This window comes from Gopherus evgoodei, chromosome 2, assembly GCF_007399415.2.
Source record: "Gopherus evgoodei ecotype Sinaloan lineage chromosome 2, rGopEvg1_v1.p, whole genome shotgun sequence".
NCBI lineage: Eukaryota > Metazoa > Chordata > Testudines > Testudinidae > Gopherus > Gopherus evgoodei.
Window position 1 is genome coordinate 276,023,035 of NC_044323.1, and position 19,309 is coordinate 276,042,343.

Below are 19,309 nucleotides of genomic sequence, written 5' to 3' on the forward strand. Positions count from 1 at the left end.
CACCAGATAAGTCGCTTCTTTACAACTAATAACCTGGCTACTGTGTTTTGTGGGCCATTCCTTATCTAGCTGATTGCTTTCCTTTTCCTGCTTGGTTCCTCTAACAATCCCCTTTTATCTTACCCCACAGCAAGTAATGCATCATAAACACACTGACGGATGCACAATATTCATAAAAAATAAGAGGTATTTCCCAGCTTGGCACACACCATACTATCAAATGCATGTTCTTTGCTGGTTATTTCTAAAAAATGTCCCTGAATCTATCATGGGCAATGGAAGCAAAAGGAATAACTCAAGCTACAGAAATCACTTGAATCATATGTTAAAAACACACTGATAATGAAATTTAAAGTTACAATAAAAGACATACCATTTCAGAATATAAACAATTTCACGTCTACCAAGTTTTTAATGTTAAAGGCCCATTTTACATACAGTACAAAACTGATAGAAATAAACCAATGGAGTAAGAACAAAGTTTCTTAAAAACTTGTACGGACAACATGGTAGTTCTTCTGTTATAATGCTTGGTCTTTTCAAATCTGTGTTTTTAAGAACAGGGCCAGAGCACTCAGGATTGCCCTTGATCATTTACTAAAAACACAGGCTGAGAGATTCACAATACTGAATAGGCACAAACCCCTATTTTCGCACCACTGAGGTATACAAGGGTTAATCCTGTAGCCTTGTTGAGCCATCCCACATACAGGGTGACATCTAGCCCCACTGAAAACTGAGAGAGCTTCCCCACTGGTGACAAAGGTGGCAGGATTTCACCTACAGTATTAACTATTCCTTTCCCAAATCCTGGGAGACCTAGGGAGTCACCTTCATGATCTCCCTGTCCACGGCTGGTCTAAAACACACAAGATTATGTCCAACCACGGTGTTGCCTGCCCATTATAATTTTTCATGGCCAGCTCAATAGTTTTAGAACAAAATCACATGAACTTCTTTGAAGATCTTTTAGTTCATCTTTTCTTGTTAAAAATATTGGTTGCAGAACAATAGTTTACCATACAGTATCAACAAAATGCACTCAATTTACATGCACAAGATAATAAACAATAGTACGTGGACTTAGTCATTTTTAAATGACCACTACTACAACAGCTGAATTTAGCTACGTATTTGTTCTTGCAAGCTCTCAAAAATAATGAGAATGAAGTTAGTGTTCCGATTTTAATCAGTTAGTGAAGTACAGAAGCTTGAGTATTGCCTAAAAATTTCAATGCTAATGCCAATATTGTAATGGGAAACATTGCTGAAACTATTCTGTGCAAAGTACCATACATTAGAGTATGGTACTTATTTTCAGCAACATGTTACACTTGGATGAGTTATGCCGGTTTATAGTAAAATAAAAATACTGCTATCGAAAGTGCATTTTATGTGTTCTCCATCTTAAAAAAAGAAAAATAATAACTATAGCTTTGTAAAGAAAAAAATAGGAAAGAATAGTAGTCAAAAGAAGAAAAGCTTCTTGCAAACTGAATACATATGCAGAGGAAGAAAACCAAAGTGTCCTTTCCAGGCAAGACAACTACTACTGGATGATCAATTTTAAAGCATCCAAGCACCACATAAAACACAAACTTACACTGGAAGGAAGATTATACTATCCTACAACAAGGGACATTTGAATTGATACTACTTATTAAGGGAATATTAAAAAAGTTTATGAAAAAGTCATCTTTTTGTGGGAAGTGCAATTCTGAGACACTGCTTTAGCAATACTATCTCAAAGCTTATTAAAAAGTTGAGAGCATTTCTTTGTTCCTTCTTCATCCATTAGGATTAAAGGGCTGGTACCGCTGGGGCAGGGCCTCTGGAGGTGGTCAAGAGGGGGATCAGATTTACCACCAAGGAGGTGAGCAGCTAATCAAACATGTTAAACAAATAAGGGCTGCAATAATAAAGTCTTTCCAACAGCAAACAAAACATTTAGTTTCATGGGATTTAACGTAATTGTTACTATCTTTCTACAGATTAGAAAAACTCAACTAACGATGCAGGGTTGCCAAAATAAAGTGCCCTAGCTCTACCCTGCTTTTGGTATCTTCTTCCATATTGTGCATAGAGAGGATCCTCTCCTTTGTAAGCAACTATTAGGAATTTATATTTATAGTACAGATGGGTCATATACTGAAATATTACAAATATTTAATATGGTAATTGCAACTATCACTCACCACTCACCAACAAACATAAGATTATACAGGGCTGCAAATAAGTAAAATTAATAAGGCAAAAAAGGAAAAAACCCACAAATCTACTTTTCCAATAAATGCCTTCACAGCGAAAGTAATAAACAAAGGTTTAGTTTTAACTGTGAATTATATTCTGCAAATCAGATCCACTAATCCAGACTGATTTTTTTTTCCAATTTGACGATCAGAGAAACCAGCCGTTAAGCATTTTTGACATGAGCACTCATTCATCTTAAAACAGCTTTCAACAGAAAGATTGAGAGAGACCAACAGATTGAGTTTCTAAATTAGGAAACCATGCATGCAAACATTTGCAAATAAAAAACCCAGTACATTTTAATTTAGCTATAGTTGTATTAACATGCATAAATATGCATAAATTCAGATACATGTGTCCATTTGTTCTATGCATGTCCACTTCATACATTCATTCCATACATCTCAAACCCACTTTCACTCCCTCCCATCTTCCTACCCAACGTCATTACTCATATACTACCCAGACAACTCACTCCTCCACCAACCCTCCCATTCATTCGGCATACACACACAATACCCACTCATTCTATGCATGCAGCCCCACATCCTCCAATTATACATGCACACCTGCTCACTTCACACACCCATGTATGTTCCACCCACCTGTGCACACACCCATGTATGTTCCACCCACCTGTGCTGAACAATCTCACCCACCCATTACACACACACACACACACACCCCTGCAACTCATACACAATTCAGTCCATGCAGTCATCCCATCACCCACAAAACCCTCCACCAAGCCAGCTCCCACATTACACAAGAAGAGGGAAAGCATACCATAGGCTTCACCATTAACAGACAGAGCTCAGGGTAAGAACGGGGATTCCATGCGTGGAAGTTCCATCCCAGGCCTATGATTCCCTATTCTTTTCCTCTCTCCCTCATTACTCCCCCAATGTCCTCCCACACCTACATGCCTTTGGGAGGACCCACTACCTCCCGTGTTTGGGGGACTGCCAAGTGGGGGTTCACTGCCTAATCCACACCCTGGCTCTGCAGGCATTACATTCAGATGGCTCCAGCCCTGGCTGCTGAAGAAAGTTCCATCCCTATGGGAGGAGTTTGCCAGCAATAGGTGGAAACCCCACCCACTGGGTAGAGCTACTCCTGGCTAGCATGATTGAAGTCAGCAGAGCTCAGTGCCTGGGAGGCTATGTCCCTGCTTCTAAAGGCCATGGACTCTGTGGGATTTGGGAGGCAATGGGTTCCCTGTTTGCAGCTCCCCAATGACTAGAGGTGGGGAGTCAGCCAGGTACTGCATTAAGACCTATGGAGGGGAGGGGCAGGCCATCAACGCCTATCCCAGAAGACACCTGAGGTAAGAGGGAAGCTGGGGACATGGTAGGTAGGGTGATGTCAGGGGCTAGGGACTCATGGGAGGGCAAACACGTGTAGGCAGATGGGGGAGGTCAAGGGGACACGGGAAGCTGCAGAGCTGACAGGAAGCAGCAACTCCCCAGCCAGTTCTAAGACCAAAGAGCTGAGTATTTCACCAGCTAATAGATAGTGGAGCAGAGCTCTTGTGTGCTCCACAGACTATCCATCAGCTTGTGTAGCAGCTCCAATTAGCTTTCCTTCCCCATGATGCAGATGAATAGGAAAAGGCAACCAAACAGAGGCTATTTCCCCATATATTAGAGATTTTCCCCACAAATCCATATAATGGTTTGAAAATCTGTAGTCTACAGGGAAACACAGAACTGGCAGATCTGGAAAGTGTCCAGATGGCATACTGGAATCTGATTTGACTGAAACAGATCTTCACATTAAATCCTTCTTGGACAGAACACAGCACCGGTTCATACCATTTGCACAAAAAGTGCAATAAGGGAGCAACCTCATTTTTTGTCCTGTGCCCTCCTCTGGAAAAGACTTCTTGTATCATCACCTCAGATATAACTCTTCTTTTCCAATTTCATCTTAAGACATCCCCCTCCTGTCTACAGCTCTTCTCAACCTATCTGCTATTCTGTACAAAACACAGTTTTATTGTTTTGATCCAGTTGCCAGTAGCACATAATTACTCCATTAGGGGCTCAGATGGAATTCCTGGAGTTTGGTTAAAGTTCAGGAAGAGAGAAAAGTTATGCTCACTAGAAGTAGGTGCTGTAACTTGAGTGAGTGGTTAGATGAAAGAAGGGATATTCCACAAACTAACTTTAAACTTGATCCTCAAAATACTGCTTCAAGAAAAAAAAAAATGGGTGACTGTGTATAAATACTGAAGGATGAACCTGGTAACAAGGCACCACTATAAATAAATACTTATCTCCGTCAAGAAGTGATGGCATGTAATGGATGGCTTGCAAACAATATTAGCTAGCATTATGAAGGAGTGCAAACCAAACCGTGAGGGGTAGCTAAAACAGGTCTATCCTGAGGCAATGTGAAATGGCAGCTCAAAGGGAAAAGTAACTGCAAGAATGCTTAATGACATCATTCCAAATCACCCGCCAACTGGCCCCATTGACAGTCTGGATTGGAGGACCTGAGCAGCAGCAAAAGAACCCTTTTTGGCATGTATTTACAAGTTAGGCAGCAGCCATGGAAACCCAAAATCTGCACAGTACATCCAGAGCAGGCAATTAAGTAATAATCCTGTTACAGGATGAAGGTGAGAGGGAATTGGTAAACGTCAGTTGTTACTATAAGTGAAAACATTTCAACAATTTACATCTCATAAAAAGATGTACTGAATAAGACACAGCTACAATAAATTAGTCTATTCATAAAACAACATGCTGAATGTTTTGTTCCCAAGTCTATACATTGTTACTGTCAGTTAATTCCTAAATATTCTGACAGCATAACTGAATAATTGAGGTACGTTAGTTTACATTTTTATTTGTATTGTAAAAAGGTTAATTTTTCTCTTCCAGTTTTTTTTCTTCATCTCCAAAGAAGAACAAAGGAAACATTCCTAAAAGGCAGCCAATGGTCACTCCAATAGCTTTACCCTAAGGAAAAAAATGGAGAGAAATTACCAGGGTTTTCACAGTCCAGTTGCTACCCCTAATCAGAAAATAGGTCCTATTACGCTAGCCACTGCAATATCACATAATTAGAAACTAACCCTGTTCTGAAGTGCTTACAATAAAGGAAGACAAAAAAGATATAAACAATGACAGCAATCAGGGTAACATGTCAAATTAATTCAATGAGTTGGGGTTTTTTGCCCCAAGTCAGGCAACATACAAAGAGAGTGGTGGAGAGGCATGTATATATGTGCAGTGGACATGGATGGCAGTAGCAAGGCTCAAAGAGTTGGATATACATCACAATAAAAAGAAGAGAGTGGGAAGGGGGAAAGCAGAACTATAAAGGGTCTTGAACCAGAGCCCAAGAACTTGAATTTCTTGCGATGGAAAAGATGACAACTGTGGAGGGATTCAAAAAAGGGGTGGCATGGTCATGACAGGCAAGGAAGATACCTTAGCAGCTGTACTTTGAATGGAATGGGAGGGAGTGAAGGAGGTGTCAGGGAGGCCAGAGAAGAGGAGGTTATTGTAATCAAAATGGGAGATGAGGGCCTGTAAGATTTTGCTGCATGTACACAAAGAAGTAGGTCAGATTTCACAGATGTTATGGAGGAAGAACCTGCAAGATTTGGGCCCACATGTCTAGGTCAAAGGAGAAGTCAAAGATGATATGCAGGTTAGATCTTTGAGCAAAAAAAAATACGGTCATATTGTGAAGTGACAAATAAGGGTTGAGTGGGAAGGTTTTGGGAGGAAAAATAGTGAGTTTAATTTTGGCCACGTTAGGTTTAAATTAATTGTACGAGACCCAGAAGATGCAGTCAAACAGAGATGCTTTAAAGCCAGATTGGCTAGAGGGAGACCACAGAAGGACAGATTTGAGAGTCATCGGCATGAGAATGGAAGCTGAATCTATGTGAATGAATGAGATTTTACAAAAAGATGTGTAGGAAGAGCAGTAGAGTAGCTCTACAGTTACTTCGTTTAAAGTTCCAGGAGTCAGACTCTCACAATTTTAACATTTGGAATTAGCAATTAGCATAGGAAAACCCTAAATGCTAGAGGTGATGAGTGCGCCATTGAAAACATTTAGTACCTGTACATAAGGCTAGAGGATTCATTGCTTCTTTTGCTGCTGGTGGTGTTACATACAAACACACACTTCTCCATAACTACTCTTCCTAGATAAATGCTGTACTTTTTTTTACCCTAATTTCTACCAAAGTAAACTATTCCTACATTACTTTTTCAGCTCTTGCTTGGATATTTCCTTCATCTTGCAGCTGTAGCATTAATTTCATCGCAATGAAATTAGTCAGTTTATTTCTGTGGCAATTAATTCCCCCCATTTTAAATGAGTCAATATCAAACACTTCAATTTTTAATAAAATAAAATAGCCAATATTTTCTCTCTGAAAGATGATGAATATCTAGTAATTCTGAAAATGATTTCTATCCTAAGTCTAGGTAGTGGATATTCCTTTAACATGCACATTTTACTTAGAGGAAAGTTTTTTTCATATCCAGATTTATATATAAATTAAGGATAGGAATTAGTTTTGTACACACTACAGATATATTGCCAGAAAGCATTTAGTAAGTCTGACATGAACAATGAATATAGATACCAAACTTTCTAAAGGACAAGTACTGCCACCCATCACATTGACTAACTTCACATACACCCACCTAATCTTACCATCACAGCCAGAGTCCACAGATATACACAGAGTGTGCGGCTATTTTCCCCCCCAGCCCTACTGGCCCAGATCTGCTTCCCCTCAACTTGACACAACAATATTTAGTATTTACCAAATACCAAAAAAGTTAAATATTTGATACTTGTCAAAAAAAATTTTTAAAAAAAATGGATTCTGCCCATCTCTGCTAATGACCAGTGAAAAGTACACACAAACTATACATAAATGTATTTACCACATGTGCACTAAGACGTGTTTGCCACATATCTGCTTGCTTGGGTGTCAGATCAGGAATTGACAGGCCCATTCTCGAAGCCAGAGCTTCAACATAGCCTGCAAGACTAAAAAAGAGCCACATGTTAGTACTCAGGCTTCTGGATTTGAAAACGTATTAGCTGGAGTAACGTACAACTGAAGTTAAATTACTTGTGCAAAAGCAGTACTAACTTTTCAGTATAAGTTTTTCTTCTTGCATGCTGTACTGCTAACTCACCAGTTTGGCATACAGAAGAAAATATTCAGACTTGAAAGTTCTCACTTACATTTTAAGTGAATACTTTTGACTAATTCACTCCCTAATTAGTCAAGCCTTCCAAAAAAACCAAACCTTTATGTAATAAGACCTGGACATTATTGTAGTTTGACACATTTTACAGTAACATTTATGAAAAAAAGATTTCACCTTTCAGCAATGTCTTTTTCAGCACTAGAAAAAAATCCAGTACATATATAAGACCTTCCCTCTCAACAATTATTCATGGAACTTTCTAACATATCATATATATTTGTGCTTTAATAATCAGTTGCTGAGGCAGAAATTAATGTTCCAATGTTTTTCCCCTATGGAAAAGAAAGCCAAAAAGTCTTACTCATACTAATTTACCATTGATAACTTCTCAAGTCTGGAGTCTAAAGGCGTCTTTCCCTCCTCTTATATACCTTTTTCTTAAAATGTAACAGGACAACCGTAAAATAAAAGTTACATTACATTTTAATACTGAGTGTTCAGCATATTTACCATAACCCTTATCATACAACTAACTACCTGGCAAACAAAAGTTACCTTTTTTTAAAATGGAACTGAAAAAATAAGGATTTCAGAGAGAAGTTCTTGGCAGAATTAACAATCTATTTAGCCTTTTGCAGTATTATAGCTGTGTTGGGTCCCTGGATACTAGAAAGACAAGGTGGGTGAAGTAATATCTTTTATTGGACCAACTTCTGTTGGTGAAAGACACACTTCCGCATTTACACAGATCTTGAAAGCTTGTCTCTTCCACCAACAGAAGAAGATGGTCCAATAAAAGATATTACCTCACCCATGCTATCACTTTTGTACTTCTCAAGGCACATTAATACTTGTAAAATATATTAAAATTGTATGAGCCACTGTATTTGTAGATTGCCCCTCCCAATATAGCTAAGTCATTCCAACGAATTACTAGTTTATATAAAACTCTTCAGGTTTTTCAGTTTTCCATGAGAAAATTGTTATTACCATGAAATTCTCTATGTAGAGATTCTAAAAGCCTGTTACCGCTAGTCAACGTTTTGGCGACATTCCAAAGCTTGTCTGGAACTTTAGCCACTTGCTGGGGAACACTTGGTATTATCAGTGCAGTGTTATCCCACTGAAGAGGGATGCAAGTTAGGAAAGTTTTTTCTCTTTTAACCAACTTATCTACCTGGCGGTTAGTCTCACTTTTATGGTTGGGTGCAGATAGTGGGCTGCTACACAGTAAAAGTGGTGGAAGTGAGTTTGGGAAGCACTTGGCATGACAAATAAGTCTTAAAGAAAATAATTATGGGGCTCTAGGTTGCACAAGTCCTCTGGAAATAAACACCATAAAAAGGAGTGTATTCCACAGATGCTGGCCAACTGAACAAACCTGCCTGAAGGCAGACTGGGATGTTCCGGTTCACCTGTCTAGGCACACTAGTAAACTACATTAGATGGACTGACGGATGCAGAGTCTATTCAAACTATACTATAAAGTCAAGTTTATAGATTAGGACTGAACAGTTTATAACAACTTCCATAATTTTTCCTGTATATGAAAAGTTATTTGAAGATACTAACACTAAAGGATTCCCACTGTGGGCTTTGTTCTTCCAGAATGAGACAGTGTTGAACTAACTGAGGCTAAGACAGCATATGATGCTATCCAAAGATCTTGCCCAAAGTCTCAAATACTGACCCTACACATTGCTGGTGGCAACTTCATATTCTAGCACAGAATATATGACATGCTGAGATGATCAAGGACATTTTTAAGAAACTGCTCTAAAAAAAACCTAGCATGAAAAATATTAAAATGTTGGATTTATGGCATTTTAGTTATGTTTCTCTTATCTGCACACAGTTTTTCCACTCTCTGGCCATTTCATTACATTAATGCAACTTGAACACTAATGAACTAACCTTAGGGTCAAGTTTTCAGCTGGTTCTCTACTGAGTCTCCACTTAAGACATGCACAGAAACACATATATGCATACAAACATGGATCCACATTTTGCAAGTACAAACATTCGTGCAAACACAATTCTAACCCTTACCAGTAGGCAACTGTTTCATATTTGCATCTACAGAACACACTGAAATGAATGGGTTTTGTGAATGCAAGTTCTGTTTGCAACAATGGGTGCAAACTCTATTTATCATCTGCAAGGTATGTGAATATACCTTTTAATGAATACAGCAAAACTTTTAAAGCTCAACTTTAGCTACTTTGCTATATTTTTGGAATGGAGCAAAGGCTAAAAAACATTCCGAAACGGGAAAAGAAATCAATGTGAGTAAAGATATCATAATTCCAGCTACTGTAAGAAACAGATAAAGAACTTAATTAACTCATAGTAACTGCGGTTCTTCGAGACGTTCTGCACATGTGGATTCTATTTATGGGGTCCATGTGCCCCAGCACAGGAGTTTGGAACATTTTCACTAGCAGTGTCCAGTAGACATCATACATGTGCCCTGCATGCCCTCGTGTCTCTGCCCCTTCCAAAGGCACAAAGGTCACAGCAACCTCAATTACTATTTAGTACCTTTAGCCACCCAGAATCCTCATTTATAAGACTCTAAGCTGTGGAGATGGTGGGTGTATCACGGGATCCACATGTGCACAAAATCTCAAAGAGCCACAGTTACTATCAGGTAAGTAATCATTCCCCCTTCTTCGTGGTACTGCACATGTGGAGCCCACTTATAGTTATTAGCTAGCAGTTACCTGTAAGAGGTAAGAGCTAGGACTGATCAGAAAAGAGACTGCAGAACAGCTCTACCAAAATGGGGGTCAAATCGTGAATCAGTAACTAACGAATAATGTTTTGTAAATGTGTGAGCTGAAGACCTGGTAGCTGTTCTATATTAGAACCTGACTTAAGCACGTTATCTATGAAGCTTATGTCTGGTGGAGTGGTTTGAATGCTTGACAGATGTCTCTTCTTGTTAATATCATAACCAGTTCTAAGACAGGCTATACCCATTTTTAAAGTCTTTGTGATGAAATAGCCATCCCTTTTGATTTATCATCACAAGCAATGAAAAAATCTTGACATTTTATGAAAAGATCTGGTACTATCTAAGCAATATAACAGGGACCTCACATCTAAAATACGTAATTTAGATTCAGCAGGAGAAGAATGAGGCTTTTGTGGGGAAAAACTGGTGAATGTGTGAACTGATTGATATAAAAATCTGATAGTAGTTTGGAAATAAGAGATGGATGCAATCTCAGTTACTCTATCCACGTGAAAAAATGTGTATGGAGGATTAATCCATATGGCTTGAAATATGCGTTTTCTACCAACTGATGTTAATTGGCACCAGGAATGCTACCTTCAATGTTAGTAGATGAATTGGACAATTTGATAAAGGTTCAAAGTGAGGATGTCATTAACTGAAGAAAGCACTAAATTTAAGTCCCATATTGAAACAATCTTTCTCATAGAAGGAAAAAAATGTGAACAAGCCCTTTAATAAATCTATTCACTGATTTATGAGAAAAAATGTATCTCCCTCTTCTGGAGAATGAAAGACAGGTATCACTGCCAAATGGACTTTGATTGAAGAGAAAAATAGTCTTGAGTGCTTTAAAGATAAGAGCAAAGAATCCTGTGGCACCTTATAGACTAACAGACGTTTTGGAGCATGAGCTTTCGTAGGTGAATACCCACTTCCTCAGATGCATGTAGTGGTATATATATGCCCCTGGAAATTTCCACTACATGCATCTGAGGAAGTGGGTATTCACCCACGAAAGCTCATGCTCCAAAACGTCTGTTAGTCTATAAGGTGCCACAGGATTCTTTGCTGTTTTTACAGATCCAGACTAACACGGCTACCCCTCTGATACTTAAAGATAAGAGGTAATCTAATATTATTGGAACTGAACACTGAGATGGAGCATAACCTTTAAACCTTGCCCATAAAGTAAAATATTTCCATCTGGCTGGGTATTTAGCCCTAGTGGATAATTTTCTACTCTGAAGAATAATGGTCTTATGTCTGAAGAATGCTCTGTCTGTTGAGGACATCCAGATATCATCCAGGCTGTGAAAGGCAGAGAGTTGGATTTGAGTGGAGAATCAGACCCTGATTCTAAGATAACAGGCCTTCCAGAACTGTGAATGTGATAAATTGATGATATGATGATAAACTGGTGACAGTAGCATTTGATCTGCGAATCAAAACTGGCAGAGTCAAGCCAGAGCCACCTGTATAACTCAAGTCTTGTCTTGCTATAATTGTCTAACACTCTTGGAATTAGTGGAAATGGAAGGATAGCATACATCAAACAGTGTGACCAGGAAATCATGGATCATCTGTTAGAGATTCCAGATTCTTTCCTGCTCAAGAGCAAAATATCACACATTTCCTATTTTGAACTGATGGAAATAAGTCTATCTGGGGAAGTCCTCATCCTTGAAAAAATCAGTTTAATATTGCATTTTTTTTAATTCCCATTTGTGAGATAAGTACATTTTCCTGCTCAGTGAGGCCACTAGACCGTTTTTTCTTTCCTAGGAGATGAAGAGCTGTCAGTTTGATGTGATTCTGAATGCACCATTCCCAAAGTTTTATGGCTTCTTGGCAAAGAAGGCCTGATCTCGTGCCTCCGTCTGTTTAAGTAATAGGCAGCCATGGAATTGTCCATGAGAATTTGGATCTAATAATTCTTTATGACAGGTAGAAATGCTTTGCAAGCTAAGCTTACCATCCTTCGTTCAAGTATATTTATGTGAACTGTGGATTCTAGATATATTCAGACTCATGGCGTCTGATCTTGATTTGTCTGTGTTCCACAGCCCATCTTGGATGCATAGGTTATCAAAGTTTTGGATGCAATCAGAGGAGCAAATGGAATTCCTGCACATACATTTCCATGTATCAGCCACGATTCCATCGAGAATAAAATCTGATCTAGGATCAGCACTTTCATTGACAATGTGAATTGCTGGTTTGTAAACAGACTCGATCCATGCTTGAAACAGCCAGACATAACCTGGTAAATGGAATTACAAATGTACACAAGTCATATGACCTAGAAGCTTCAGGCATATCCTTATCGTTGTCTGAGGGTAAGTATGGAAGTGAAGAATCAGATTTTTTATTATTTGAAATCTGTCTTGCATGAGGAATGTCTCACTGCTATTGAGTCTAAGAGAGCTCTGAGCAACTCTATGTATTGTGACGGGATCTGAGTAGAAACTTTTTAAAGTTGATTCTTAAACCCGGGAATGAAAATAAACAAATCACTTTCTTTGCTGCCACTATGACCTGTGTTCGTCACTTCCCCCACACAAGCTAGTCTTCTAGTTAATGGTAAATATGAAACCCTTCTCTGAGGAGATGGGCTGCATTACTGACAGGAATTTTGTAAATATCTTCTGCACTGATGAAATTCCAAAGTAGTACTCTGAATTAGTAATGGCTCCCCAGTGCCACAAAACAGATACTTTCTGTGTGCTGGGTGTATTGATACATGAAAATAAGTGTCCTGTAAGTCAAAGGTAATGAACCAATCCTTGGGATCCAGCACAGGGATAACTGAAGCAAGAGTTACTATCTGGAACTTTGCATATCAAATTAATTTTTTGAGGTTCCTGAGATCTTGAATTGGACGCAAGTCACCTTTCTTTTTTAATATGAGGAAACAGGGAGAATAGAAGCCTTTTCCTATATATTGCTGAGGAACTAACTCTATTGCTTCAAGCTTGAGTAGTTTCGTCTATCTCCTGATGCATGGCACTCGCATAAGAATGGTCCCTGAAAAGGTACTGGGAAGGGTGGTGGGAAAGAGGCAAGGATTGAAATTGAATGGCATAATCATCCCTGATTACTTAATGGACCCATAAATCTGTGGTGATTGCTACCAAGTCGCCAGGAAATAACATAGATGGGAGTCAAAGGGTGGAGTAAAAGAGTATCAAATTTGATGTCTGTGTCTGACCCAACTGAGTAATTCTAGAAGAGAGTAGTGGAATTGACTACTACTTCTGATATCTAGATTTCTTTCTAGACTGTTCAGAAGGGCCTTTGGTGTCGGGAACATGGAAAAGAAGGATATTGAGCGTTCCTATATGTGGAGACTGAAAACTGAGGATGAAACTAATTTCTTTTTGAAAGGAGGATTATATAAACCCAATGACCTGAGTGTGCAACTTGAGTCTTTTAATTAATGCAGAGATTCATGTCTTGGCACTGAATGGATTCTGACAAACAAATGGCAAATTTTCAACTGTCACTTGCACTTCTTTTGGTAAACCTGATGCAGAGAACCATGCTGAGCATTGCATCATGATACCTGTAGCCACTGAACAAGCACTCTAAATCAGCAGCATCTAACCTAGCTTAGAGAGGGGTTTTAGCAATAAGCTGCTCTTCTTCACAAATAGTGCTAAACTCATCTCTACTCTGAGTGCAATTTGTCCTTAAACTCCGACAGTCTATCCACTGGGCATAATCATAGATTCATAGATTCTAGGGTCAGAAGGGGCCAATGCGATCATCTAGTTCGACCCCCTGCACAAAGCAGGCCACAGAACCCTACCCATCCACTTCTATAACAAACCCCTAACCTATGCCTGAGTTATTGAAGTCTTCAAATTGTGGTTTGAAGACCTCAAGCTGCAGAGAATCCACCAGCAAGTGATCCATGCCCCACGCTGCAGGGGAAGGCAAAAAAGCTCCAGGGCCTCTGCCAATTTGCCCCGGAGGAAAATTCCTTCCCAACCCCAAATATGGCAATCAACTAAACCCTGAGCATGTGGGCAACTCACTAGCCAGCACTCAGAAAAGAATTCTCTGCAGTAACTCAGATCCCATCCCATCCAACATCCCATCACCAACCACTGGGCATACTTATCTGGCGATAATCAAAGATTAATTGCCAAAATTAGGCTCTCCCATCATACCATCCCTTCCATAAACTTATCAAGCTTAATCTTAAAGCCAGATATGTCTTTTGCCCCCACTACTCTCCTTGGAAGGCTGTTCCAGAACTTCACTCCTCTAATGGTTAGAAACCTTCGTCTAATTTCAAGTCTAAACTTCCTAGTGTCCAGTTTATACCCATTTGTTCTTGTATCTACATTGGTACTAAGCTTAAATAATTCCTCTCCCTCCCTAATATTAATCCCTCTGATATATTTATAAAGAGCAAGCATATCCCCCCCCTCAGCCTTCTTTTGGCTAGACTAAACAAGTGAAGCTCTTTGAGTCTCCTTTCATATGACAGGTTTTCCATTCCTCGTATCATCCTAGTAGCCCATCTCTGAACCAGTTCCAGTTTGAATTCATCCTTCTTAAACATGGGAGACCAGAACTGCACACAGTATTCCAGGTGGGGTCTCACCAGCGCCTTATATAACGGTACTAACACCTCCCTATCTTTGCTGGAAATACCTCGCCTGATGCATCCAAAACCGCATTAGCTTTTTTAACGGCCATATCACATTGGCCGCTCATAGTCATCTTTTGATCTACCAATACCTCAAGGTCCTTCTCCTCCTCTGTTGCTTCCAACTGATGCGTCCCCAATCTAATCTAAAATTCTTATTATTAATCCCTAAGTGCATGACCTAGCACTTTTCACTATTAAATTTCATCCTATTACTATTACTCCAGTTTACAAGGTCATCCAGATCTTCCTGTATGATATCCCGGTCCTTCTCCATGTTAGCAATACCCCCCAGCTTCATGTCATCCGCGAACTTTATTAGCACATTCCCGCTTTTTGTGCCAAGGTCAGTAATAAAAAGGTTAAATAAGATTGGTCTCAGAACCAATCCTTGGGGAACTCCACTAGTAACCTCCTTCCAGCCTGACAGTTCACCCTTCAGTACGACCCATTGTAGTCTCCCCTTTAACCAGTTCCTCATCCACCTTTCAATTCTCATATTGATCCCCATCTTTTCCAATTTGACTAATAATTCCGCATGTGGAACCGTGTCAAATGCCTTACTGAAATCGAGGTAAATTAAGTCTACCGCATTTCCTTTGTCTAAATAGTCTGTCACCTTCTCAAAGAAGGAGATCAGGTTGGTTTGGCACAATCTACCTTTAGTAAAACCATGTTGTACTTTGTCCCAATTGCCATTGACCTCAATGTCCTTAACTACTTTCTCCTTCAAAATTTTTTCCAAGACCTTACATACTACAGATGTCAAACTAACAGGCCTATAGTTACTCGGATCACTCTTTCTCCCTTTCTTAAAGATAGGAACTACGTTAGCAATTCTCCAGTCGTATGGTACAACCCCTGAGTTTACTGATTCATTAAAAATTCTCGCTAATGGGCTTGCAATTTCATGCGCCAGTTCCTTTAATATTCTCAGATGAAGATTGTCCGGGCCCTCCGATTTAGTCCCATTAAGCTGTTCAAGTATGGCTTCTACCTCAGATGTGGTAATATCCATCTCCATATCCTCATTCCCGTTTGTCATCCTTCCATTACCCCTAAGCTCCCCATTAGCCTTATTAAAGACTGAGGCAAAGTACTTATTTAGATATTGGGCCATACCTAGGTTATCCTTAACCTCCTTTCCATCCTCAGTGTGTAGCGGTCCCACTTCTTCTTTCTTTGTTTTCTTCTTATTTATAGGGCCATAGAACCTTTTACTATTGGTTTTAATTCCCTTTGCAAGGTTCAACTCTACTTGGCTTTTAGCCTTTCTCACTTTATCCCTACATGTTCTGACCTCACTAAGACAGCTTTCCTCACTAATCCCACCCTTCTTCCACTCCTTGTAGGCTTTCTGCTTTTTCTTAATCACCTCTCTGAGATGCTTGCTCAGCCAGCTTGGCCTACAACTCCTGCCTTTGATTTTTTTCCCCTTTCTTGGGATGCAGGCTTCCGATAGTTTCTGCAGCTGCGACTTAAAGTAATTCCAGGCCTCTTCCACATTTAGATCCACAAGTTCTTCAGTCCAATCCACTTCCCTAACTAATTTCCTTAATTCTTTAAAGTTAGCCCTTTTGAAATCAAAAACCCTAGTTCCAGATCTATTTTTGTTTATCCTTCCGTCTAGTTTGAACTGAATTAGCTCATGATCACTCGAACCAAGGTTGTCCCCTACAACCATTTCTTCTATGAGGTCCTCACCAAAACCAAATCTAAAATAGCATCCCCTCTTGTTGGTTCTTCAACTACTTGGTGAAGGAATCCATCAGCTATCACATCCAGAAAAATCTGAGCCCTGCTATTCTTGCTAGCACTTGTACTCCAGTCTATATCTGGGAAGTTAAAGTCTCCCATGATCACACATTTCCCATTAGTGTTTACTTCCTTAAAAACATTAAAGAGGTCTCTATCCATATCCAAATCAGATCCCGGTGGTCTGTAACACACCCCAAACACTATCTCAGGGGAGGCTCTAGTAGCTTTCTTTCCCAGTGTGATTTTTGCCCAGACAGACTCTGTCTTGTCCATTCCATCACTTCTTATTTCTTTAGAGTTAACCTCCTCATTGATGTACAATGCTATTCCACCACCTTTGCCTTTATTTCTATCTTTCCTAAACAGCACATAGCCTTCAATACCTGTACTCTAGTCATGACTACTATTCCACCACGTTTGTTATCCCTATAATATCCAGTTTCACTTCCTGCACCAGTAGCTCCAGTTCCTCAATTTTGTTCCCTACGCTCCTCGCATTAGTGTACAGACATCTTAATTTTTGCCTTTTGGCTTCACTCACATTCTGTACCCTGTTAGGCACAGACATTCTACCACCGACATCATCTGTTAGTCTGTTATCTACACTACCCTTCCTCCTTATGCCAATTCTTCTGTCCACAGCTATATCTCCTCTTACTTTGTTTACTTCCTTCTCAAGGTTACATTCTGGCGTGGAGATCTCCCGAACATCTCCCAACCATCTCCCCCAAATTTCTAGTTTAAAGCTCTCTTAATCAGGTCGGCGAGCCTCTATCCTAGAAGTCTATTTCCCTCCTTTCTCGGGTGAAGTCCATCCCGAGAGAACAGTCTTCTGTCCATAAATGCTTCCCAATGGCCATACATCCCAAAGCCCTCCTTATAGCACCACTGCCTGAGCCATCTGTTGATCGCCATAATCTTGTCACACCTTTGTCGCCCTTCTCTAGGAACTGGCAGAATCCCACTGAAGATCACCTGAGCCTCGATTTCCTTAAGCGTCTTCCCTAGTCTGGCATAGTCTTAGTCTCCCTTGATACATTCCAGAGAGTATCTAGCCGTATCATTCGTTCCCACATGAAGGACAATCAACGGATTCTTCCCCGCTCCCGCTAGTATCCTTTTCAGCCTCAGGTCCACATCCTGTATCTTAGCACCTGGCATACAGCACACTCTTCTGTTCTCCCGATCAGCTCTAGTCACAGGCCTGTCTATTCTTCTCAGTAAGGAGTCTCCAATCACGTAGACCTGCCTTTTCCTGGTGACAGTGCGCTTCTCTGGTCTATCCCCCGCACCAACTGGCTGCAAGTCCTCTCGATTCCTATTCCTCCTTGCAATCCTCCTGGGGCTTATATTTGGTGTTGCCTCCATTGACTCCTCCCCTCCTCTTGCAGGACTATCAGCTCTTCTCTTTTTCCTTGCCCTCTCTCCTTCAGCAACCACCTGCTGTGCCCCTTCTTCATTTTCCAACTCTGCAAACCTGTTCCTGAGTTCTATTTCTCCTTCACTGGCCTGTCTTTTCCTCTGCCTGGTTCTCTTAGTCACATGCTTCCACCGTCCACTTTCCTCACCCAGCAGTCTCTCCTCTGAATTCTTTGGTCCTGCTTCCATCTGCACATCTGAGCTTTTCCCTTCAGTCTCCTCATGTCTGTACTCCTTCATCTGCTCAGACCCCCTTCTGAACTCAACCAGAGTTTGCACCTGCATCTCCAGTCCTCGGATCTTCTCTTCCATCAGCTCTATCAGACGGCACTTCATGCAGACAAAGCTCTTTTCAGGCACCCCCTCCAGGATCATGTACATGCCGCAGCTTCCACATCCAGTCATCCTCATTGTGTCTTTCACTGCTGCCTCTGTATCAGTCATGGCCTTCCCACCTAAAGCCTGGTACTCAACACAACACAAGCCCCCAGCAGGCACCAGACCACCACTCTATCCCTTGACTTGCTTGTCTGTTCCTCTGTCTTAGTCTGCCCTGCAACCTCCCCCTGGCAACTCCCTCTGAAACTCCCCTGTTTACAGCTCTGTTGGCTGACTCCTGTGCCACTGCCTGACTGGCTGGCTACTTATATAGGACCCTTAATCAGGTAAGCCCCGCCCCCTAATCAGGGCTCCGCTGCTCTCCCAGCACACTGCCCCTAGCAGCCTCCACACACTCACACACACTACACAATACAATCCACAAACTACAGACTACAGAAACCTGCTCCTCCAACAGAACTCCCTCTGAAACTCCCCTGTTTGCTGGCATGATTTGATAATTTGCTATCCTGATCCATAAAAATGCTGAAGAATAAATTTTCTTTAAAATAAAATAGTAAATAAATTAAATAAATAAAAATCCAATCTCCTTAGGGATAGATTTTCCAGTTTGTTTTGATCATTCATTGGCTGCAGCAACCACCAGTGGTGAAGAAGCGAGATGATGATGTGACAAAGATACTCAAATCCTGGAGGGTACCTGATATTTATAATCAGTGCCTTTTGCAATAGCTGAAATGGAAACAGAGGTAGCCCAGAGATCTTTTGTTGGATCCAATACTCCTTCATTAATAGGTAGTGCAAACCTGCTTTGGGATGCTGACTGTAGAATATCAAAAAGTTTATGTTTTTCCTGAACTGTCACCATAGTAATTTCTAGTGTTTTTGTCATATGCTTCAATGATTCCTCAAAGATTTTAAAATCAGCTGAAAGTGGTGTAGCCTATGAAA

General features: G+C 40.3%; 1 protein-coding gene across 1 annotated transcript in view; it reads right to left on the bottom strand.

Moving 5' to 3' along the window:
• Positions 1-325: 325 nt before the first annotated feature.
• The window catches only part of TMEM65 (transmembrane protein 65), a 51,174-nt gene continuing 32,190 nt past the window's right edge, over positions 326-19,309 (bottom strand). Inside the window, exons 7-8 of the mRNA XM_030549469.1 lie at positions 7,173-7,278; positions 326-5,216 (exon numbers count right to left, since the gene is read on the bottom strand). Coding sequence (XP_030405329.1) covers positions 5,121-5,216; positions 7,173-7,278 — 202 coding nt within the window. The 3' untranslated portion in view covers positions 326-5,120. The remainder of the gene's footprint in view (positions 5,217-7,172; positions 7,279-19,309) is intronic.